This window comes from Danio rerio, chromosome 15 (assembly GCF_049306965.1).
Source record: "Danio rerio strain Tuebingen ecotype United States chromosome 15, GRCz12tu, whole genome shotgun sequence".
Taxonomy (NCBI): domain Eukaryota; kingdom Metazoa; phylum Chordata; class Actinopteri; order Cypriniformes; family Danionidae; genus Danio; species Danio rerio.
This window is the reverse complement of record NC_133190.1, coordinates 5,805,014-5,831,426: the sequence shown is the minus strand read 5'-3', so window position 1 is coordinate 5,831,426 and position 26,413 is coordinate 5,805,014. Positions and strand designations below refer to the sequence as shown.

Genomic DNA, 26,413 nt, shown 5'->3' with positions numbered 1-26,413 from the left:
ACCCTTTTAAAGGGGCCATATTATGATTATTTAATGCTTTTTAATCTTATTTCTTGGCTAATACATTTAAATAATTTTTCTCATACCGAGGTACTACATTTGAAGGCACTGCATTTGACCATTTATAGGGCACCTAGGTTACCCTTTTTTCAGATTTAATATAAGTGTTTTGCGTCTCCAGAATGTATATGTAATGCTTCAGCTCAAAACACCCATCAGATTTTTCATCATATCTTTTACTAGATCCTAGTTTTATTAGAAACCTGATTTAATGTCCACAAACCGGGATTGAAGCGTCTTCCTTTATAATTGTTCTGACACGCGGCTGTGCTAATGAAGTAAAACTGAAGTAAATCGCTGTACTTCATTACACACATACACGGTTTTAAAACATTTTAAACATGTGAAACTCACTCTTGATCACATTTGATGACGATTGATGATCCTAGCGAACAGAACAGACCTTTTATTCCCGTATATATACACATGACTATCAGTACATGTTAATGCAACACCTGTCAATCAATTAGGTGGGCAGGGGGACCGCACTCCTACGTCAAGTGGCGGTCAGTCTAAAAACCGCTCCGATTCGTCCACCGTTTTTATGTTGTTAAATTGAAAAAAAAGGACTGGGTGTGTTTATTTCACCCCAATATGATGTTCTATACACTATATATACACATATGTCCGTCCAAACAGCTTAAAAAGTAGATTTTTCACTATAGGTGGCCTTTAAAAAAATGATTGGTGAGGACAGGACCCTCTAAAATAAGAATGAAAATCATAGTTTTAAATAACGTTGTTTTATATTTTAAATAACTGTGTAAGTAGTGGCGCTAACACAAATGGTGCATCTGTGCAAAATGTGTTTTAAAGGGTTAATTCACCAAAAAATAAGGGTAACACTTTACAATAAGGTTCATTAGTTAATGCATTTACTAACATGAACTAATCATGAACAACACATGTACAGCATTTATTAATCATAATTGAACATTTACTAATGCATTATTAACATTCAAGTCCATGCTTGTTAACATTAGTTCATGCACCATGAGTTAACATGAACTAACAATGAACAACTGTATTTTCATTAACTAACGTTAACTAACATGAACAAATACAGTGGTAAATGTACTGTTCATTGTTTGTTCATGTTAGTAAATGCATTAATTAACATTAAATAATGAACCTTATTGTAAAGTGTGACCAAAATAAGTCTTATTGTTCCAATGCCCTGAGACCTTGGTTCATCTTCAAAACACAAATGAAGATGTTTTAGATGAAACCCGAGTGCTCTCTCATCCTCCATAGACAGCAATGGAACCAAAAACAGCTCCAAGTATACTTTTGTGCACAAAGAACATTACAACAACTTTGTTTAACTTTGTATACTCTACAGACCAGGGTGCAGGTTTATTACTCCCCAAAACTGCCCAAATTTACGTCTCTGGTTCTATATAATATTAATATAGATATGAATGAAATTTTGAATGTGCCACATCTGCAGTGCTATCATTATCACATGACCTACTGCCGTTTATATTTTCTCTCACTGCCTCATGGCTTAGTAAAGCGTTCATTACTATTGTTGCCTACAGTTTTTTTCAGATACTATGAATGTAGATCAGGGCTCGAAATAAACTTTTTTGCTTGGTAGCACCGGTGCTCCTAACTTTAAAAATGTTGGCGCATCAGCCAAAATTTAGTCGCACCCACCAATTATGAGCACCGTTACTACAAGTTTTATACAAACATATTGATTGTATTTGAAATCAACACTAATCAAACTAACAAGCAAAAAAAATCATACATAACGTTATATGCAAGCGTGAGGAAAATATGTCTCAACAAAATCCCGTTATCACAAGAAAATAGATTTTTATAACAGAACTGAGTGACCAAAGCTTACACGGAGCGCTCACCGGCCCTGCATGCACTGCTTGAATTAACGTGTTAACGGTATAACTAGTAAGCTGTGTCATTATTTGTAATTGTAGATGCCATGGTTTCTAAAACAAAATCTGTCAAGTGTTATGTTATCTTCATTTTCATCTTCAGCGCTTTACAATTTTTCGCGGTAGTAGCTCTCTCTGTCATCCGAAGCCATAAGGCACTGAGTGATTGACAGCTGATATTAACCAATCATTCGCGTTCATTGCTAGAGCAGTGGTGAGCCAATAAGAGCACTGAAAAAAGTGTTGCATGCAGAACTGTTGCAAACAATTTATTTGTGTTGAATTTAAACAAACAAATTAAGTTTAATAATGTTCAACTTAATTTGTTTGTTTAAATTCAACACAAATAAATTGTTTACAACCCCTTAACGTAAACAAATTGAGTAAATCCAAGGAAACATCTCTGAATTATTTTTTTCAGTGAAGAGCGCAAAAGCGGGGCAAGCATTACGGACTTGGATTTGTTTACTGCAGCAAGTTGACATGACAACTGTTTTAAACCATTCCCCGAGCGCTGCGTTTCGCGTTTCAAGTGCAGACAAAAAGCTTAGAGATGCATTCTGCGTGAATGTGTCCCGAATCCGCGCATGTGCTGAACATTTTGCAGTAAAAACTGGTCGCACACTACAATTTTAAACACTCGCAGAAATGCTCCCAAATATATTTCAAGGTCGCATAGCTAAAATTTCGGGCGCATATGCGTCCAAAATGGTCGCAATTTCAAGCCCTGTAGATATAGTATATATAGTATAGTAACTAGTGAACTGAGTGATTTGTGAGCTGCTTGTGTTAAAAAATGTAACGTTTCATGCCATAATCAGTTTGAGCTCAGTAAATCTATAACGTCATTATTATATTTGTCAGTGAAATCACTCTATTAGCTGTTCATTGAGGATAGACCAAAGATGGTGTCCAGTATGTCATTGTGGCCATTATGCCAATTTCTAATATGGTAATAAAGAAAAGTCATATAATAATGGAAAAACTATAAATATTCTGGCAGTTTTGGTTTTCCGTCAGAGAGATTTGTTCTCTTTGGCTTTCGATCCTGCAGGTGGGCTGCGAGATTAAAAATAACTCTCAATCTAAAATGTTTTATACTATAATTTTTTTGTTTGCATTATAATATATTAAAATGATAGAAGTAATGCACTTTCTCCTGTTCTCTGACTGATTACTTCAAACTCAGCGCAAAAGCAGCCTCTGCAACTGGTACACGTCAGTCTGTTCATTCACAAACTATGCGTGAAGTGAAAGTGAATGTCTCTCTTTGTGTATTTTTGTGTAAACTATTTCATATAACCGCATAGTTGTCCAAATTAATGTTCTGTGAGTGTTTTACAATGGATGCACGCCCATACAGGAGGATCTAGCGAGGCTCAATGGTTTTTCTGCCATAGAGTGTATAATAAACTTGCATATGAGCTGTGGCGGAACTGTTCACTGTTCCTGTCAGCAATCTCCAAATAATATCCTGGTGCAAACTCAACCGCCATCAGATCAACATGTTTCAATAGCTTTAGGGTGTTTTACTGTATTTTACATTTGTGAATAGTAGATATTTAATAGTAGATATTCAGTCAGTCCAGTTTAAAGCAGAAGCTGGTCTTTTGCAATATCCCCGTTGACCTGCGGTTCTCTTTAAATCTGTGTATGTTTTAAAAAAAATAAATACATCAAATTGTATATAATATAGTTTTCGCTTTATATATAATTAAATGTAAATATATTTTTTTATAAAATGCTGGTATTGAAAAGTATTAGAAGACACAACAAACGTATAATATATGTTTGTTATAATAATATAACAAAATTTTATATTATATAATATATTATATTATTTGTTAATAAATAAAGTTTTAAATGAGCATTTCATACAAACATTTTAAACTAAATGTCAGACAGGTGGCCTTCAAAAACTGATCGGACAAAGAAGTGGACCCCGCAGTGAAAAAGTTTGAGAACCCCTGCTTTAGACATTCATTCATTCTTTTTTCTTCTGCTTAGTCCCTTTATTCCACAGCGGAGTGAACCGCTAACTTATCCAGCATATGTTTTCCACAGCGGATGCTCTTCCAGCTGCAACCCAACACTGGGAAACACCCATACACTGACATTCACACATACACATTATGGCCAATTTAGTTTATTCAATTCACCTATAGCGCATGTGTTTGGACTGTAGGGAAAACCCACGCAAACACTGGGAGAACATGCAAACTCCACACAAAAATGCGAACTGACCCAGTTGAGACTCGAACTAGTAATCTTCTTGCTGTGAGGTGACAGTGGTAACCACTAAGCCACCATGTCACCTCACTGTAGAAGTTTAGAAAGTTAAGTAAATAGTACTATACTATACTATACTATACTATACTATACTATACTATACTATAGTAAATAAAAAAATTCTGATGTTTAAACTACAACCCCAACAATCAATTATATGTTTATAGGTTAAAATGGGTTACATGTTTTCATTTGTAGTTTTCTTTTGTGTGTGTTTACTTGGGTTTCTGTTGTGTCTGCCAGCTCAGTCAAGTTATAAGGAAAATATACAACCTGTTTTTTAAAACTGTCTGAGTGTATTTATGCATCACAATTGACCTGTTTCAAGTTTGTGCCTGTTTAGATTTAACCAGCTAGTTAGGATTAGGGTTTGGGTTTGCGTTACACTTGCCCACTTCTGAGAAAACACCGCCTTGCTCCCGCCCCTTATTGTAAACAGATAGCAAAGACACTGACAATGCTGCATTTTGTTTCTCTGCTGTGTGTTTGGATGTACCTTTAAAGGCTCATGTGTGTCTTCACAAAGAATCACAGCTTCAGAAGAGACAACAGCGAAATTAATTAGTTTTATATATGAAGGGAATATCCCAGACGGAGTAAGGGGAACTCCGGACTGCTTTACAAAGCATCAAAATTGCATTTAAAAGATGTATCTTTTTGTCTTAAATGCAAGTATTTCTTTTTAAATATATAACTTGTGTTTGTTTCATTTGATTTAAAGTTATGCCAGTTTCAGATTACTCATGTTTAGAAATCCAGCACCAGATGTTTGTTCGAATGCATTTTACATTGATAAGGGCGGCTGTAATGTCAAGCAATTATAAATTATATGTACTGTAACAATTGTAACAGAATTATAAGCCCCCCCCCCATTTATTTTTCCCCCAATTTCTGTTTAACAGAGAGAAGATTTATTCAACACATTTCTAAAAATAATAGTTTTAATAACTCATCTCTAATAACTGATTTATTATTTTATCTTTGCCATGATGACAGTAAATAATCTTTGACTAGATATTTTTCAAGACACTTCTATACAGCTTAAAGTGACATTTAAAGAGTTAACTTGGTTAATTAGGCAGGTTAGGGTAATTAGGCAAGTCATTGTATAACAATGGTTTGTTCTGTAGACTATCAAAAATATTTAGCTTAAAGGGGCTAATAATTTTGGCCTTAAAATGTTTTTTTAAAAAAATATAAAAAACTGCTTTTATTCTAGCCGAAATAAAACAAATAAGATTTTCTCCAGAAGAAAAAATATTATCAGACATACTGTGAAAATGTCCTTGCTCTGTTTAACATTATTTAGGAAATATTTAAAAAAGAAAAAAAAATCAAAGGGGGGCTAATAATTCTGACTTCAACTGTATTTGACAAATGACTTCAGGTGACATTTACCAAAAAAAAAATGCTTTTCTTACTTAGCTTAGCTTTAGCAAAATCAATTCTTCTAGTAATCTGGAAGATGCTTAATTTGTACAGGTAAGTTTGATTAAGGTTGCACCTAAACTGTGGATCTCAATGGCCTGCAAAAGACAAACATAAATAAATAAATTTAATTGCAGGAGCCATTTCCTAAAATTGAGTTTTAATAACCAGACTTTTATCTTAGTCTAGCTCTTCACAATGGAATCCATAATGTGGCTAATCTAATTCTTGAATGTCAGAGATGTTGTAAAAGAGTAAACCTTTTATTGCAGATCTGGCACAATATATATTTAGCTGTTTTTGATCTTTTCTTCTTTAATCTAGGTTGTTTGAGGTTCAAAACCATCTTAGTATTATGGCATCAGAACACAGCGAGCTTCAGGAGCGCGTGACGGAGGTGCAGACTGGAAACCGACTCCTCAAACAAAAATATGACTCTCTCCTGGAGCAGCACCAGAATATGGAGAAAACATACCGGCAGGAGAAACTCCACAGCGCAGACATCCTGGAGAACATGATCCGACCAAAGCAGCAGGCTGCTGCCCGCATGAACCACCGCAATGAGAAGAGAGTGAGGTCAGATGGGACACAAGTGTGTCAAAGATGAAAAAGGCTTATTCTGATTCCCATACGTTAGAAATTTCTTTTATAAGCAAAAATGTTAAATAAAAATATACCCAAGAGCCCAAATTATGACATCAAGTGTAACAAAGTAAACCTCACTGTTGTCAATACTAAAGATATTAAGTTTATATACATATATATATATATATATATATATATATATATATATATATATATATATATATATATATATATATATATATATATATATATTTATTTATATATATATATACTATATATCAGAGGTCACATTAACCGAATATTTTCCGTCATTGACAGATTTTTTACAGCAGTGATGGAAAAAGCCTGGCTTATACTTCTGCGTCAAGTGACCGGCGTAACCCAAGGCGCATACAACGCGCGTAGCTGTGCATTTATACTTCTGCGCGCTGTCTCTGTTGGTCTGAATTAACACTTCCGAAACGCTAGAGGGCAGTGAGGAGTAAATGTTCCTCTGTGTCGAGTTTCTTCGCTGCTGTTTTGCTTTTCCTGAACACTTCCGGGATGTACAAGTGGCTCAAACTCACTCATTTTGAGGCAGGAACCGGCGTACATGCAACAACTTTAACTATGAGGTAAACACAAAACAAAACTTTCCATCCGGAGCTCCTTCACGGGACTCCACACTTGTAAACAATCGCTCCATCAGGCTCGCACCATTCACGCGGCTCTTGGTCCTGCCCAGAGTCGTCAGTACTACCAAGCCGACCAATCACAGAGCTTGCGCTACGCGTCGTTTTGACGCGTAGTTAAATTTTTTGAGAGGTGCACGTCAGCGACGGGCGAAGGGCTATGCATCAGCGTCGTAGCATACGCCGGCGTTTGACGCAGAAGTATAAATCAGCCTAAAATCAGAAGGTGATCCGTCATTTTTTGTTGCTAACTGTAATTCCCACTCCTGTCCAGCTGATGGCGATTGTCCTTGTTTTGTCTCCTCTTGTCACCGCTGTGTAGTTGCAAAAATCTCACAGCAGCTGAGCGTGAGAAGTTTATATGGCCAAATAGTTGTGATATTAATAATAAAGGTGAAAAAGAGGACGTGATGCAGCGGACGATGAAGAACAAACAGACAAAAATCCTCAGTCGCCGACAGCTGTTACGGGCCAACCTAGTGGCAGCAAGGAGGTCAGGTGCTTTGGAGTGCGTTGTGAGCTGAGCACTACCGAACGCAGGTGCAGAAGGAACGCGTGCTGTAGTATTTTTTCCCTGTGAAACAAGTGCTTGCAGGATCGGAAAATCCCAAATTAAGAGAATCCAGCAAATGTCTGATCACTTCCTTACGAGAAGTAACTACAAAACGCTGGCTGAAGTGGTTCTAGTAATTCTGGTCTCCAGTGTGGCAGCAGAATGTGGGTTCAACCGCCAGAACAAAATTAAAACTGTCAGGAGAAGTCGACTTTCCGAGGCAAAGACACGTACAGCAATTATTGACAATTCCCTCTGCATCAGTCTCCCTTGATGCGCTTGATTACGCACAGGCAAGCACCCAGTTTAGGTTGACGCAGGAGGAAGATATGAGTTAAGGCAAATAGGAGTTTTAGTTAGTTTGTCAAATAAATAAATAATTTAGCCTATATGCTCGTAGTGCAAGTTCATTAGTAAAATATAAATGAAAAAAAGTGATTAGAAAATATTCAAATGAAATGACAGTCAATAACAGGTTAAGACTGAAGTTTTACAACCCTCTCCGTCAAAATGATGGACAATGAGAAAGTCTAACCCGACCTCTGATTTATATATATATATATATATATATATATATATACATACTGTATATATAACTTAAAATACCAAGTTAAATCAAAACTTAAAATTAAAATGTGTTTAACCTACTCATTAGACAGCATAATAATTTTTAATTCATATTTTCAGTTCTCTGAACCTTGTTTAAATGATCCACCATGTCTCTGTTTAAAATGAGCTTGCTGTTACAAAATAGAAGGTTACTTTTACTTAAGCAATGTAAGATTAAGGTTTATGTAAAACAAATTATATAATGCAAGTAAAGAATATAAAAGCTAAAAAATGTGAAGTTTATCTATTAGCCATTTTAAGTTATCTGTACTTAAACATTTAGGTTAATTCAATGAAGAGACCACATTTGTTCAACTCGTTTAATTGAGTTGTTGATTTCCCATTAATCAAATGAACTGTGGGAATCACTTTCCTCAAATCATTTGTGTAGCATAACTTATTAGGGTTTACAGTGTGGTGAATCGTTTTAACAAATTAAAATGTTAAGTTCAGAGAACTTAAAATAATAATTAAAGTTTTTTTGCTGCTCAATGAGTAAGTTAAACTCACTTGTTTAAGTTTTGATGCCAAAGCGGATTTTAAGTAATGTCAAATTATATTATTCATTCATTCATTTTCCTTTTGGCCTTTATTAATCTGGGGTCGCCACAGCAGAATAAACCGCCAACTTATCTAGCATATGTTTTCCAGCTGCAACCCATCTCTGGGAAACATCCATATACACTTATTCACACTCATACACTACGGACAATTTAGCCTAACCAATTCACTTGTACCGCATGTCTTTGGACTGTGGGGGAAACCGGAGGACCCAGAGAAAACCCACACGAACACAGGGAGAACATGCAAACTCCACACAGAGTCACAAGCTTATAATACTTCAACAGTATGTAAAATGTATATGAAATATATGAAATGTGTGATTATTACAATGCTATTATTAAGCGAACTAAGACTTGGAATAACAAGACATCAGCTTAATAATTTCCCTTTAGTAGTTTGAGCGGCATAAAGAACAGCAAGGCCGTGCCAAACAGCAGATTGTTTGTTTAAATTCAGTGATATAGAAGATGGTTAACGTAGTTAATGAATTAGTGTTTTGTTAAACGAAAACCGTATTTCAAAGTTCACTTTTTCTGCCAGAGCCCGCGGTATTGAATTGGCAAATAATTTGTAGGGCTTTTCCCCTTGTCTCAAATGATGGCCATTCCCTAAACACAACATCTCTACCATTTCATTTCTTAGAGCCAGAGAGGCCAGCATTCACAAAGAGCTTCAGGAGGCTGCCAATAAGAATGTCAATATTAATGAGTAAGTAACAACTTCATAAACTGATACGTCAGCTTAAATGTGACTTCCAATCGAATCCTGTTTAACTCAATATTTTCTGTGAAGCTCAAATGGAGAAATGTCATGTAATTGTTTGAGTTTAACAAAAGAAAGCAAAGTGATGTAGAGTTTTATAATATCAGACGACTGGATCATGTCATTGATTGTTCGTGTGTGCTTTTGTTCATCTTTGTTTCATGAATGGTTTTGCTTTTACCTGTCAGAGAGTCTGGAAATGTTTCACCTCCCAACCCGTCATCTCCACAATGTGAAACTGCAGAGAGGTTGGAAAGATCCCACGGGCCGCTGTTTAGGTGACAGTTGTGGCATTTATGCACCATTACTTCAGTGATTCATTTTATTTATTTATTTATTTATTTTTTTACGTTCAGTTTGATCTATCGTTCACTTTGACCGCCTGGTATTAACATGCATTTCACAGTGATCAAATCGCTAGTGTTTCCATCTGGTATTAATGATAACTGATCATTATCAGGGTAATTTGGTTTGTACTGAAGATAGTATATCTTTAGTTTCTAAAGCTTCTTAAGAGTTTCTTAATAAATCTTTTGAAATTTTACTTTGAGTGTTGATTTTAAGAATCAAAAGGTGAGGATAAAAATGAGAAATGGAAATAAATCGTCATCATTAAAATATATGTACTCTGTAGGAGCAATTATTTTGCTTTACTTAAAAAGTGAATAAACCCATTGCTTTTATAGCGATTGGTTGACTGTATTTTAAGTGAGTAAACCTTTTGATTTTGAACACGACATTTTTTTAAAAGGCTCTTTTTACAAGTCTCCTAGAGTTTAAAAAGTTGACCGTTTTCAAGGTATACCACTGTTTGCAAAATTATTAGCTCCTTGAAGCTATTTTTTTACTGTCTACATAACAAACCATCATTATTCAATAACTTGCCTAATTTCCCTAACCTGCCTAGTTGACCTAATTAACCTAGTTAAGCCTTTAAATGTCTCTTTAAACTGTATAGAAGTGTCTTGAAAAATATCTAGTCAAATATTATTTACTGTCATCATGGCAAAGATAAAATAAATCAATTATTAGAGATGAGTTATAATTATTATTTATGTTTTATATATATATATATATATATATATATATATATATATATATATATATATATATATATATATATATATATATATATATACAGTATATATATATATATATATATATATATATATATATATATATATATATATATATATATATATATATATATATATATATATATAAATATATAAATATATAAATATATATATAATAATTATAACTCATCTCTAATAACTGATTTATTTTATATATATATTTATACAACAGTTCTGTCTGGTTCTTGAATCTGATTGGCTGATAGCTGTGATATATTTAAGAATTATCAGCACCCGTAAAGCCTCTTTACCCTTTGTGTATTACTCCGCCCACAAACAACCAGCAAAAAGCAGACACTACAGATTTAAAGTTTAAAAGATGCGTGCTCAGCTGTTTAACTGTCAGCTTATGATTTCAATCCAAGGCGGAAGAAAGTAGTTCCTCATACAAAAGGGTTTTTGAGACTCTCCATGTTTGATTTTGTTTTTATATACACAATTATGCCGTCAAACTGTTGTATAAACGCAATATCACACTCGTAGCAGTGCGATATGGCTGTATATCGGCACTGGTGGGGGCACTAAACGCACGCCTTCCACCAGTGCCGATATACAGCCATATCGCACTGCTACTCATGTGATATTGCTCATATATATATATATATATATATATATATATATATATATATATATATATATATATATATATATATATATATATATATATATATATATATATTTATATGGAATAAATATAGCAGAGTAAAACATTTCGATGCAACCATATAAATGTAATTAATGCAATATATCAACATATATGCAGTTGGTAGAAAAAAAAATATCAGAGGTAAACATTTCGATGCAACCATATAAATGTAATTTCGCGGACAGAAAACAAAACAACCAACCCAACCCACAGCAAGTGGTTAAAAGTAGGCCAGTTCTGTAGGAAAACCACGAACTTGGCAACCCAGATTTATAGAGAGAGACTGTAGACTTTAATACATTCTGGGTTGTTTTCACTTTACATAGGGTGGCAGTTTACCCAGTTAGGTCTAATAACCTGTTGGGTTAAAATTTTAACCAAATAATTTGGTTTTACTGTGTTAATCAGTGGCTGCACGGTGGCGCAGTGGTTAGCACGTTTGCCCTACAGCACAGGTGTCAAACTCAGTTCCAAAAGGGCCGCAGCTCTGCACAGTTTAGTTCCAACCCTAATTAAACACACCTGATCAAACTAATTGAGTCCTTCAGGCTTGTTTGAAACCTACAGGTAAGTGTGTTGGAGCAGGGTTGGAACTAAACTGTGCAGGGCTTCGGCCCTGCAGGAATTGAGTTTGACACCCCTGCTCTACAGCAAGAAGGTCGCTAGTTCGAGCCTCAGCTGAGTTATATGTTGGATGAGTTGGCGGTTCATTCCGCTGTGGTGACCCCAGATTAATAAAGGAAATGAAAAGAAAATGAATGTATGTATTACTCAGCGTTGGGTTTAAACAACCCTAATACGTTACAGTGAATGTTGTTGGCTCTGACATGTGTGTAACAACCATATGCTGTATTAGGCCTACTGTTGTTACATTATAGGAAAAATACGAAGCTTTCATTTCAATCTGTATTCTAATTAAAGTTTTTAAACAAAATTCCTGACCTTAATGACTACCAGTCTATATGGTACAAAGTGAGCTGTTGCTTTTAAAGCGATTAGCTGACTTGAAAAGTGAATAAATGACTACTATATGCATAATTATGAAAATGAAGTGAACTTAAAGGAATAGTTCACCCAAAAATGAAAGATATGTCTTTAATCAGGGCAGCACAGTGGGTAGCACAATCGCCTCACAGCAAGAAGGTCGCTGGTTCAAACCTCGGCTAAATCAGTTGGCATTTCTGTGTGGAGTTTGGATGTTCTCCCTGTGTTGGCATGGGTTTGCTCTGGTTTTCTCCACAAGTCCAAAAACATGCAGTATAGGTGAATTGGGTAAGCTAAATTGTCTATAGTGTATGTGTGTAAATGAGAGTGTATGGATGTTTCTCAGTGATGGGTTGCAGCTGGAAGGGCATCCGCTGCATAAAACTTGCTGGATAAGTTGGCGGTTCATTCCGCTGTGGCGACCCCAGATTAATAAAGGGACTAAGCTGAAAAGAAAATGAATGAATGAATGAATGTCTTTAATGACCCACCCTTTAGTTGTTTTAAGTCTGTATGTGTTTCTTTCTTCTGTTAAACACAAAACAGATGTGTAATCAGTGACGTCCATCTGTTTTTCCTGTTTGTACAAAATGTTTTAGGGCACATTAAGTGTCATACACGTGATTAGATTGATGTAAAAACATTCTTATTCCAGATGTAAACAGGTGGTAAAACGCTGAACTAGTAGTTGTTTTACTCTTTCAGGTCTGCTTCAGCTACGTCTCCCCGCATCATCAGCTCCATCAGGGGTCTTTTTGAGTAAGTTTCTTTCTGAAAGCTCTTTATGCACCATTTGGTGTTGGGAACATTATTATTATTTTTTTTCTTGAGACAAGTGTCTCTCTCTGACACAGAAGGAAAATGACACTGAAGACACTTTAAAATCAAGGTTATAAATAAATAATCTTGTTTTCTTTCTACCCCTTGTTACCCCATTGGCAGATTTTTTAAGCTTGTTTTAAAGAAAGACAAGAAAACAAGACAGTATTTTTACTTGTCTACAAAATGTTGCTTGATTTAAAAAGTTTGATATTTGGACTAGAAACAAGACTAAGTAAAAAAGCTTGTTTTGAATTGTTCAAGTAAAGCAGATATAAATACTAAAAAGTATTTAAACAGTTGTAAAATACAGCAGTTTTTTTAATATTACAAATAGACAAAATAATATGCATCCCCACTGCAAAATTATTAAATTGCTAGGAAACCTTCATAAAAATGAATGCTCTGAAAGCAAATCTAAACATGGAGGAGCTTTTTGTGACACATTTCATGCATCAATCACTTAAAAACCTTACAAGATGAGACCTCCGCTGTTTTTTACGTTCCCTTTTGACCAGGGGTGTCCAAACTCAGTCCTGGAGGTTTGGTGTCCTGCATAGTTTAGCTCCAACTTGCTTCAACACACCTACCTAGAAGTTCCTAGTTTATCTAGTAAGAGGTTGATTAGCTAGTTCAGGTGTGTTGGATTATTGTTGGAACTAAACTCCCCTAGACATCGGCCTTCCTGGACCAAGTTTGGGCACCCCCCTACTGAAAAAAACTGCTTAAACCAGCCTAGGCTGGTTGGCTGGCTTTAGCTGGTCAACCAGGCTGGTTGTAGAGGGGTTTTAGCCATTTCCAGACTGGTTTCCAGCAATTTCCAGCCTGGTCTTAGCTGGTCAGGCTGGGAGATGACCAGGTAAAATAGCAACAAATCATGCCAAACACGTCAAAAAATAATATATAATAAAATAATGGTTTAAAAAAAACTTTAAAACTGCTTTTATTGTAGCCGAAATAAAACAAATAAGATAAGTAAATAAATAAATAAGACTTTTTTCAGAATAAAAACTATTTTAGGAAATACTGTAAAAAATTCCTTGCTCTGTTAAACAAAAAAAAAAATCACAAGAGAGCAAATAATTTTGACTTCAACTGTACTTGTTATACGTTAAACTGTGTACTATAATTATACTGTGTGTGTGTGTGTGTGTTTGTGTGTAACTGCTCATAAGTATTATTGATTGTTCTTCTGTTTTTTGTGTGTCTAGGAGGAAGATTCGTGGTAAATCAGTTTGCCGGTCAGAAGAGGATCTCTATATACCATTAGGAGTCTGTCTGGTTGCCAGAGTTCCAACCAAAGCGATTTCTTCACTGGTGCGTACCGTTATCTACAACAAAATGTGCTTCTCATATCAAATGTCATATACCACCCCTTTCCAGTTGTACACATTTGTTGCTCTGCAAAGCTCAGTTTTACGTGAAAATTACTAAAAGCATATACTGTAATGTAACGTTTGCACACGGGATGCGCATCATTCATTGATGTACATTCGAATCATTCATGTTTTTAAAAGCACGAAAGAGAATGCATGTTGTTGTGTGTGTGTGTGTGTGTGCGCTCATAGTCAGAGACGAGCAAAGCATATACATCTAATCATCTTAATTTGAGCGCTTTAATGGTCAAATACATGCAAATTTGAGTCAAACACTGTGTTTAGTGATCATTCATATTAATCATCATTTGTGTAATGAACAAACGAGTTGAGGATCAAAAGACATCTCAAAGAGAAACCATTAATCAAAGCTGCAGTGCTCTTAAAGTGACTGTGTGTAAAATTCCTGCTTCCGACTGTTGTTATGATTAATAATCAAACAACAAAAGGAGAAAATCCCTCACTGCTCTTGACTGAAGGACTTTTGTAGCTATAATTAAAGTTTTTTTACAGTAAAGATGCTTGAAGCATAGTTTGTTTTATATTTGTATTCTATTGTTTTTATTCTATTGTGTTTATTTCCCTTTCCTTGTATACATTGAGGAAAATAACTGAATATTTACAGTTGAAGTCAGAATTATTAGCGGCCCTTTATATTTTCCCCCAATTTCTGTTTAACGAAAAGAAGATTTTTTTTTTAACCCATTTCAGAACATAATGGATTTAATAATTTGAAAAATGTTGACTTCAACTGAAAATCGTTTTGAATAATCGTGAAAACAATTATGACCAAAATAATCAGTTTTCCCATAGTCGAACAGCCCTAGTGTTTCCTATTTTTCTTTTCTTTGCTTTTGACCATATTTGGAAGGGTTGTAAACAGGGCTTGACATTAAATTTTTTGATCACCAGCCACAGTGGCTAGTAGTTTTCCAAAGTTACTAGCCACTGAATTTTCACTAGCCACAATTTTGTTGTTGGGAAAATATTTTTTATATGCATAAATATGACTTTGACATGCTAAAACTACTTGATTTAGATTTAGTGTTTTGTCCATATGCCTCCTCATTCATTTCACATTTTGTGTGTCGTGTTTGAGCAAATGTGTCCTGGTTTCATAGTGTTGTATTACAAATAGTTTTTATTTCACATGAATTTTCAGAACTCAAAATTAAAGATTTACCAAATTTATCTCTGACCACACCAAACAATAATAATTTCTCTGCCACAAATTTTAAATGTGTCAAAATAAGCTAAATATAGCTGTATAGTATACTTTTCATTTAACAAATGATTTCTTAAAAAATAAAAAACAAAAAAACTAATAAAAACAATTGACTTTTTGTCATGTATTAAAAATATGCACAGTCATCTGTCCTCGCTAATGGTCTCTCAGTTCACCAGTTAACACATAAATGGAGAGTTCATCACATATTAAAGCAATGTTGTTGTAAAAAAATTATAATTAAATCATATAAACAAAAATAACCGTAAGCAAAAGATAGCAGGTGAAAAACATAGCTATTGTGTGATAATGAAAGGATGATCACATGGTTAAGGCCAATTTAAGAGTTCACACTTAGCTGATGATTGATAGGAGAGAGCCCTGAGCTTATAAGATCCTCGAGCCCTGGGCTCCCTCCCGTTGCATGGCGAGAGGGGAGTTTGAGCTCAGGTAGATCTCGATCACTCCCCCTCCTGCTTATTGTAGCTAAGTGTCATATATAGATGCTGAAAGGTGTACTCAGAGTTTGGCTAAAATATTTTGGATTAATTGTTTAGGGTGCTTGTTTCTGAACTCTGGGAGGAAACCAGAGGAAACCCACGTGATCACGGGGGGAACGAGCAAAACTCCGCACAGAAATGTCGCCTGGTTTGGAAGGGAATTAAACCAGGTGCATTCTTGCTGTGAGGCAACAACGCTAATCACCGGCCACCGTGTCGCCCGTTTGAAAAGAGGGAAAGACGGGTTGGGTGGGAGGGAGGGGAGGGGGTGGGGGTGTGGGGTTTCTTCAAGATGAAGATATTGAGATGAGAAAAGTCTGGTTATTTATAATGAGTTAGGATTCGTCTGATAGGACAATTAGTCATTAGCTAAAGTTGGAACAGCTGTGAGCAATCATAAGCATGTGATCCTCTCAAAATTTGTTTATAAATAAACTTCACTTAAAAATCTGTCCAAAAGACACATTTGGAGCTCTTGAAAGCAGCAAGACTGTGGGTGCTTTAGCTTAACTTTTTGTCATCATTTTATGAAAGAGAACCGGTCACAGTTGCGTTTCAGGCGCGGTTGCTATAAGCAAGAAAACAGGAGTGCACACGTGCTTTAAATAGTCGCCCGCATCGCATCAGCTGTTTGCGCGACTGATCATCCTTTCATTCGGTATTCACCTGCTTTCTATTGCTCGTGTGAAGGCAATTATTTTTGTTAGTCGTGTTGTTTCTCGATTTTAAGATCACATTTGCACGCATATTGAGTCATCCTTATATTCGAACCCTGCTTTTGAGAATACCACAATTTAAAATTTATTCTCAACCAGCCAAAGTGGCTAGTGGGAGCGGCTGTCTAACCCGCCAAAGCTAAAATCTAACCGCATTTGGCGGGTGTTAATGTGAAGGCCTGGTTGTAAATATTAATGAGCTCTGTTCTGATGCTGCAGCAGCTCATGTCAGTGCTTGACGCTCACACACACACATGCACGCATGCACGCACTCACACACAAACACATGCAAAATAATAATATTTAAGTTATCATTATTATTTTTTGAAGAAATTGGGTAGATGTCTTGTTAAATGACAATCGTTTTTGTGGTGGATAAATTAATGTAGATATCTTTGCCATGATGACAGTATATAATATTTGACTAGATATTTTTCAAGACACTAGTATTCAGCTTAAAGTGACATTTAAAAGCTTAATTAGGTTAATTAGGTAAGTCATTGTCAATTTCAATTCATTCTCAAGTCAGTTTTCTTGCTCTGTTATATTTGATAAAGAAACAAAAACCTCAGGAGGCAGAATCCTTTTGACTTCAACTGTATATATAGTATATATCACATTCCCTATCGTGATGGCAGAAGGTGTGTTGATAGTTAAAGGGTCACGAAACACCAAAACACATTTTTTGAGCTGTTGACAGTCGTATATGTGTCCCACACTGCTAAAAACACTATTAGGACACATATATTTCACTAAAAAGTGTAAATTGGTTGTTTTTGTGTTATTTCAAGCAAATTCGTACTTCCTGTTTGAAACTAATTTTTGAAGCTGCGTCACGGCCATGACATAATAGCGTGTATTCCAGCGTGCAGACTGGACGTATGTGCCAGAGTTATTACGTCTTACAGTCTGATGCATTAATGCATGAGTAAGGCTTGGGTCAAACCAATGAGCGCGCTCTATTGTGCAACTTCATTAATTCATTACTGTCACAGTGTTTAGACGACAGACACGCCACGTTGTGTTGGCAAAACAAGCGTGAAGTGTTGCTTTTATAGTTTGCTGCCGTTAAGTTTTGTTTTCATTTTCTCTCTGTGAGAGCTCAGCTGGAGTCACGTGTGGATTAATAGTGTACGCGACGCTCGACAACAATAACTTACGTGTCTAAGGAGGAACATTGTTACCTGAGAGCTGTTCTCATCTGCAAACGCTGAGATCCTGATTTGCTTTAGTCTCCTCTTAATAAAAACGCGGCTCTAGTTGCTGTTGATTGTCCTGTCTCTACAGATTTGGTAAGTGAGCGACCAGTGCTCTTTGTTTACTCAGTTTGTTCGTATCGAACTAAGTTAACTATTGCACCGAGTGTAAACATGTTAGCACAACAACCAAACTTTTACCTCATGTAGGATTTTCGCCACATTTAGTGACCGGAATAACACACGCGGCTTTCTGACGCTACCTGCCGTGTGCATCTAAGTTTCCGGGAAATGCTGAGTTTTTTTTTCTCTCATTCGCCGTGCGGTATCAAACATTGCATGAAAAATACACGCTTAGAGCAGTTTCTCGAATCAAATATTTTGTTTGTCGCGAGGGGCATGAATGAATTCCCTGAATGAAAGAGCCAAACTGCAGTTAAAGTCCACCATTTAATAATTTGGCAAATAATTCGACTACAGATGTCCATGTAAACACAGTCACTTTGTCCCCTGTGTGTGAGTGTGTTTTGACTCGGAAAGTCAGCGTGCCCAAATAGACACTCCCACACCATGCCTCTTTTCTTCCTCCGACACTCCCCCCTAAACAAAGCTGGACACGCCCACTTTTCTGACTTTTTCCAAAGTAGAGGTGTGAAAACACCCTGCTGAAACAAGGGGGTTTCATGGCTCTTTAAAGGTCAATATTATTCGAATATTTTTTTTTGATTGCCTAAAGAACAAACCACTGCATAAGTGTGCAATAAACACTTACATTCAGCAGTTTTCATGCATCAGTTGCCTCATTACAAACATATTAAGCCAGTTTGACATGATCATATAGTATGGTACATTCCCTGTGGTGGTGGCTGGAGGTCTGTGGATGATTCAGTCGTGGAACAAAGCGTCAGTGTGTGACTGTGAAACACTGCAGCGCTTGTCATGTGCAGCCACTCGCTTCACACGTCCATTTTCATCTGAATAGCTGACAGCAGCAAGCAGCCCTACTTGTGGTATTCCGAGGCCTGCCACTTCCTTAAATGGAAATGTGTCACAATTACTGATTTGCATTTCCCGTTGATCTCTTGGTAGTTGGTGTATCAGAATTTACTAGTGTGTTCAATGTTCACTTTATTTATAAAGCACATGTTATTACAAGTTGACCACATTGCTGTACGCACACAAGTTTAAAAATATAACTCAAATTGAAATTACAATCCCTGTTCTTACCTACCAGAGATGTATAAAGCAAGTATATAATAGTTTAGAATTTTTCAATAGTTTTAGTTTTTATTTCGTTTTGATTTTTTGTTTTTAAATTCAGTCAGTTTTAATTAGTTTTTAGAGGCAGATTTACTAGTTTTAGTTTCTATATTTTGAATTTATTTAGTTTTAGTTTAGTTTTTATTAGTTTTAGTATTAGGTGTAGTTTTTTTTCCCTAAATAAGGATATATGTTAGGTGCAAGATTCAATAAAATGATCAAAAATAAATGTTGTATATTAAAAACTCTTCTGAAACCTGTATTCAGAGGACACATAAACAACCACTCATCAACCACTACCATCTTCCCAACCTCAAATTCAAATACAGCAGCCCACAAGATAGCAGCCTTAAGTACAATATGTGTGCAAGGCTGCTTCTGAGGTTAGATACACAGTGGTGGGAAGTTCAGATATTTAATGCGGATGTTACATACCAAAATAATGTAGTCAGGAATAGTAATTTCAGTCAGTTAATACATTACCATGATCTAAATGTCTGACAGTAAAGTTTTGCAACCCAAATGAATCATGATTTACGTATTTAAATTCCATTGCGATTTTCTGTTATGAAATAAACTTACGTTTTTCACCAGATCCTCTCAATTAAGCCTTCGGTTTACCCGTGCTGCAGTTGTTTAAGTGTTTAAGTTTAGTTCACTTACAGCAGGCTGTCATGTGCTGTTTGTGTTTGGTTCACTGAATCATGCATGTGCAGTATTATCAGTTAACCGCTTCTCAAATTTGATTGCAGTGTAACGATACTGTTCTAATAACTGAATAACAGTATAAATTGGATTATTTCAAGTCAGAGGTGGTATTAGGCTTGTTAAAAAGTAAGTAGTTTGTGGATAAATGCTTAATAGGGACATGAATCGTTTCAACTGATTCAGTTCGATTTGGGGAATTAGTTCAACTGGTTCACTTAGAAGATCTGGTTAAAAATATTTGTTCGCGATAGCGATACAGAAAATAAAACATTATTGGGCACAAATGTGTTAAAGTAATACTTTCAGTGTCTGTAATGCTGTCACTGTGCTGCTGTCATGTACACTCGTTGTTTTTGTCGCGGGAGCAACAGCAAGGACTGACTGGAGGAGAACCGGCTGGATCTGGCCAATGGCAGCAGGACTACAGACTCTCAAACACCTGCAGTGCGAATTAGATTTACTTGTAAAAGGAGTACAGTAAGATTATGTATTAAATACATGTACAAAGACGAAAACTAAGGAGGTTTTTGATACAATTTTTGTAAGTTTCAGTTAGTTTTGTATGTACACAATATAGACTTTTTTAATGGCTGCTGCATGGAGGGCGCCATAGCGACCAGCGTCTTCCGGTAGAATGCTAAAAACTCCCGTTTACAGCGTGTATAACTGGTAATTTGCGCTCCGAAAATGGGTTTCAATGACGTTTTTAATAGATAACAGTGTTTTTGTGACACACAACTTAGAAAAATGTCTGTTAAAGCCGTTTTAATCTGTCACATGTTGTTCAAGCAGGTCAGAAATACGAAAAAAACGTTCTCCTAGTTCACGTGTCTGCCGTCAGAAATACAGTGTTAGCTCAGCGGCTCTTAAACACACACAGAGAGAGAGAGAGAGAGAGCAAACCAGATTACTGGCATGAAACTTAACAGGTATGAAAGTCGTGCAATTTACAAAAATGACCAATAAAAGTCTGTTATTGATACTCTGCTGGCTGATTTGCTGTTCATTCTAATCGCGAGCTGTTTGTGTTTTATTTCGTGTGTTGTATTCACCACGGTTTGTGTTTTTCTGTCATTTCGAAATGAAACTAGACTATATTTTCACTTTGTCACAGTTATTAAATCAGTGTGTCAGTGGCACAGTACAGCCTACGTGTGTGTGTCAAACATTTTGCTGAATTACATTTGTTTGGGCTGGTTATATATTTGAAATAAAGAGAAAATGTTGACTTTAGCGATGACGAGGCTTCATTTAAACTGCAGAAGATGCCGTCTGACAACGAGGGGAAAATGCCTCACGGCAGCTGTTTTCCATCCTATTAGATCGCATTTCATTAAATGATCAGTCCAGGAGATGGTGCTGATGGACAACAGTATTAGTTCAAAGAGGATAAAAGCAGATAAAATAGATTAAAACCATCGTTTCAAAGCTGTCCAAATGTGACTGTTTACACGCATCAGCTGCCGACCGGAAGTTCTTCGCATTCTCCTTGCGCATACACGCAAAGCATAATGGGTAATTTTGCGTTCCAAGAAAAAGGTCTATAGTTTCAGTTAGATCTAGTTTTTTTTAAAAACTCTCGTTTTGTTTTTATTTCAGTTGTTACGATTTAAATAAGTTGTCTTAGAAGAATAAACAGAACACTTATAATATTAAATTATTACTGAGTAGATGGATGGAAAATACACCAGGACACAAACTTTACAATCAATTCGTTTATTCCTCTTACAAGGAGAAGAAAGATGACGTCAGCAAAAGAGAGGCTTACATGTGTGTGCTTTGTACAATGTGTACATATAATAATAAAAAAAGAAATACAATCAAAAAGTTTTAGGGGAAAAGGAACTAGAGTGGCGCCAAAACAAAGAACTAAACAAAACCAAAATCCACCTAAACTAGAACACAAGATCCCCCTCTAAACTTACTAATAAAATTTAAAATGTGAAAAAGAAACCGAAATCTTCAGCGTTTGCGACACCACACAAAAACTCCCTAAAATAATAAGCAAATATACAAACTGTGGGGCTCACCCACTTACCTAGTGTTTCTGAACATTGAAGTTACCTACAGGCATAAACTATTCCCTTTTCCCCAAAAAGGAATGATGAACTCTTTATCCATGACTTAATTTACATCGATGTACAGTTATTCAGAAACACAGAACAAAGCATACAGTATGAACAGAAGCGAGCGAACCCAAACCAACACACACATAGCACTCTGAAAAACAAGGTCCAATTGGTCCACGAGGAAATGCCCTAATGAGGAGTGACAGGCTCGGGATCCAATCAGCAGGTACCTAGTAGAGAAAAAATAGCGTAACAAAAGGTGATGAGGCGAGACAAAGAGCGAACGACAAGGAGATGCGAAGGGAGCGAAAGGAGACAAGCAAAACAGAGAGGGAGAAGGCACAAAAATACAAACTCCCACGGACCGTAACATCAGTTAACGACAATTATTTTGCATTTTAGTTTGAGTTTTTTCGTTCGTTTTCGTTAACTATAATAACCTTGGTATAAAGTAATAGAGACCCAGACTTAAGTAAAAGTACAAATGCTTTATCAAAAAAGTGACTTGAGTAGAAGTTGAAGTGCTCTTTAAGCACCATACTTAAGTACTAAAGTATTCAACATTTTTGTACTTAAGTATTGCTATTAGTTTATTTTAAAATTTACTACTCAAATACTGAAAGTAAAAGTACAAGTATTGTGCAATGTAGTTATTAAAAAAAGCAGTCAAAAGACATCATATTGTTTTGTTTATTATAAAAATCTTTTCTGGGGCATGTGATCAAGCAGAATGAAAAGAAACATGGTTTACGATTTATTATATAAATATAAATATATGATGGTCAAAAACACCATTCACAGCCAGCTAGGTAATGTTAAGTAAACATTGCAGCATACTATAAACCCAGGGTAGCTAACGTTACTTAACTTATCTAGCGCTCACGGATAGCTCAAACTGCTTTGTTTTGTGTATTATATTTGTAACTTACCTTGATATGTTTCTTCAAATTCGACAGTGTATTTTTAAAGGTCTTTATTTCACAATCTTTCGCCAGGCAGAGTATGCACTTCATTCTATATGAATTGTCTTTCACTCTGACAAATCGAACATGGACTCTAAATAGGGCCACGGTGGTCTTCTTCTTCATCACCACGAACAGTTGAAAATTGAAGGAGCTGAAGGTGGAATTTCTGGGTTTTCCATGTCGAAAACAAACTAAAGTGTTCTCAATGCAGGCAGGCAGCACTGTTTTCTTTGACCGTCTGAATTGTGACGAGAGAGCTTATTCAAACCTGTAGAGAGCCATCCGGCAGTCTTAATGTGTGTTTGGAATGATCCCTTACATTTTTATAATTGTAATGAGTGCAGCGCATGAAAAACCTCAGAGTAAAAGTATTTAACTCGTCGAAAATATGTTCTGAAGTAAAAGTGGAAGTAGAAGAAAAAAAGTTCCATTTTCACAAAGTAAAGCAACTTCATATTGACCAGCACAATCCATTTCAGGCTTCTTCAACAATAAAACACAAACCAATATTATTTCTAGTAAATTGCTCATGTATTTTGTTTTTCGGTATTTCTGATGCACTGTTATTACAATGTTTATCACCTGCATCTTTCATTTCCTGCAGTGTAAAATCATATGCTGCTTTTTAAAGTAGTTTTTACGCCACAGCAAAGCTTCTTCCTCTTTTGTTGTCTCACTTTAGTGCTCTGCATGAAAACATCTTATTAATCTCTCATTATTAATAATACTTGTGCTGTGGTAAAAATAGAAGGAAGTGAAGTTCCTCAAAGTCAGACACATGGTTGTGTGCACACACAGATATACACAGTCGAGCCTCGTGTACAATTGCATTATGATATTTTATATTATATTCTATCTCAAAGTGTCATCTGAATACCATGTTTGAAAAAAGTTTCTTTTGACAGCAGGGACAGTTGAAGTCAGAATTATTCGCCCCCCTTTAAATTTTTTTTTTAATATTTCCTAAATGTTTTACGGAGCAAGGAAATTTTCATAGTATGTCTGATAATATTTTTTCTTCTGTAGAAAGTCTTGTTTTATTTCGGCTAGAATAAAAGTAGTTTTTATTTTTTTAAATGCCATTTTAGGGACAAAATTATCAGCCCCTTTACGCAATTTTTTTTACCGAACAAACCACCGTTATACAATAACTTGCCTAAATAAACCTGCCTAGTTAACCTAGTTAAGCCTGTAAATGTCACTTTAAGCTGTATAGAAGTGTCTTGAAAAATTCCTAGTAAAATATTATTTGCTGTCATCATGACTAAGATAAAATAAATCAGTTATTAGAGATGAGTTATTAAAACTATTATGTTTAGAAATGTGTTGAATAAATCTGCTCTCTGTTAAACAGAAATTGGGGAAAAAATTAAACTGGGGGACGAATAATTCAGGGGGGCTAATAAATTATGACTTTAACTGTATGTAATGATCGGTTTCACTTGAATATTTTGAACTATTACTAGAATTTAAATTAACTGTTTGAATTTAAGCTGTTTAAGTTGTTATGTACTCCTGTAATGGCAAAGCTGAATTTTCAGAATTATTATTTTAGTTAGTTTATTATTTTTAAAATGACTCTAGACTTTTGATTGTATTTGTATTTTATTTCAAAATGTTACATGCATTCAACATTTATGATGATATGATAATTATCACTATAATTTTACATGATTTTTAACGATTTCAGTACACAATACAGCTTTACTTTTTATAAGAATAAATTAAACCCAATTAAATTATTTTTATTTTTATAAATTAAATTATAAAAGTAAAACATAAAAAAAAAAATAAATTTAATTAAATTTGAATTTTTTTATTTTAAAACGTTCTACAGTTTTAGTTCTCACAGTATTTTAATTATTTATTTGTGAGATTTACTTTAATTTTTTTTATAGAAGTGTGCTATTTCTATTATTTATTTTTTCAAAAACATTTAGGATTTCTACTGTAGGTATTCCAGTCTTTTGACCTAGAAAGATTGCCAGGAAGTCCCATACGTGTTTTTGGTGGTCCTAAAAATGCATGAAACAAATAAATATATAGGGCGATGCAGTGGCCCATGGGTAGTGCTGTCACCTCACAGCAAGAAGGTTGCTGGTTCGAGCCTCGGCTGGATCAGTTGGTGTTTCTGCGTAGAGTTTGCATGTTCTCCCTGCGTTCGCGCAGGTTTCCTCCAGTTTCCCCCACAATCCAAAGACATGCGGTACAGGTGAATTGAGTAGGCTAAATTGTCCGTAGTATATGGGTATGAATGAGTGTATGGATCTTTCCCAGAGATGGGTTGCAGCTGGAAGGGCATCCGCTGCATAAAACATATGATGGATAAGTGATGGATAAGTTGGTAGTTCATTCCGCTGTGGCGACCCCAGATTAATTAGAATAAAGGGACTAAGCCGAAAAGAAAATGAATGAAATAAATATATAAATACCGTGCAAATCACTTTGGGCAATAGTGTCACTGAAATACAGGAATGTAAATTTGAAGAATTGAATAAACAAATGTGTGTGTGTTGTGTTTCAGGATGCTCATGATCTGGGAATCAATGCTGTGAGGTTCAGCACCAGTACAAACCTGTTGGCCACAGGAGGAACTGACAGAGTCATTAAACTGTGGGACATCGAAGCAGGTACACATGTGAAAACATCATTTACTGAGGGACATTGAAGCAGATACACATGTGGACATATCATTTACTGAGGGACATTGAAGCAGGTACACATGTGGACATATCATTTACTGAGAGACATTAAAGCAGGTACACATGTGGACATATCATTTACTGAGAGACATTAAAGCAGGTACACATGTGGACATATCATTTACTGAGGGACATTGAAGCAGGTACACATGTGGACATATTACTGAGGGACATTGAAGCAGGTACACATGTGGACATGACATTTACTGAGGGACATTGAAGCAGGTACACATGTGGACATGACATTTACTGAGGGACATTGAGGCAGGTACACATGTGGACATATCATTTACTGAGGGACATTGAAGCAGGTACACATGTGGACATATCATTTACTGAGGGACATTGAAGCAGGTACACATGTGGACATATCATTACTGAGGGACATTGAAGCAGGTACACATGTGGACATATCATTTACTGAGGGACATTAAAGCAGGTACACATGTGGACATATCATTACTGAGGGACACTGAAGCAGGTACACATGTGGACATATCATTTACTGAGGGACATTAAAGCAGGTACACATGTGGACATATCATTACTGAGGGACATTGAAGCAGGTACACATGTGGACATATCATTTACTGAGGGACATTAAAGCAGGTACACATGTGGACATATCATTACTGAGGGACATTGAAGCAGGTACACATGTGGACATATCATTTACTGAGGGACATTGAAGC

At 35.7% G+C, this 26,413-nt stretch overlaps 2 protein-coding genes across 10 annotated transcripts in view; both read left to right on the top strand.

Annotated features, from left to right (window-relative positions):
• brwd1 (bromodomain and WD repeat domain containing 1) overlaps positions 1 to 26,413 on the top strand; it is a 1,114,832-nt gene that overhangs the window by 324,733 nt on the left and 763,686 nt on the right. The gene's annotated exons all lie outside the window — the stretch shown is intronic.
• The window catches only part of atg16l2 (ATG16 autophagy related 16-like 2 (S. cerevisiae)), a 94,398-nt gene that overhangs the window by 6,891 nt on the left and 61,094 nt on the right, over positions 1 to 26,413 (top strand). For 4 of the 9 annotated variants that reach the window (XR_012391245.1, XM_073924343.1, XM_073924340.1 and 1 more), the window contains exons 5-10: positions 6,000 to 6,251; positions 9,300 to 9,365; positions 9,608 to 9,697; positions 12,891 to 12,944; positions 14,216 to 14,321; positions 25,544 to 25,649. Coding sequence is in view for 5 of the 9 variants with exons in the window: in XM_073924343.1 (XP_073780444.1) it covers positions 6,000 to 6,251; positions 9,300 to 9,365; positions 9,608 to 9,697; positions 12,891 to 12,944; positions 14,216 to 14,321; positions 25,544 to 25,649 (674 nt within the window). In the remaining 4 variants the exon portion in view is untranslated. Of the gene's footprint in view, positions 1 to 5,999; positions 6,252 to 9,299; positions 9,366 to 9,607; positions 9,698 to 12,890; positions 12,945 to 14,215; positions 14,322 to 25,543; positions 26,203 to 26,413 lie in introns of all 9 variants that reach the window. The other 5 variants (XR_012391247.1, XR_012391248.1, XM_073924344.1 and 2 more) reach the window with 3 other exon arrangements.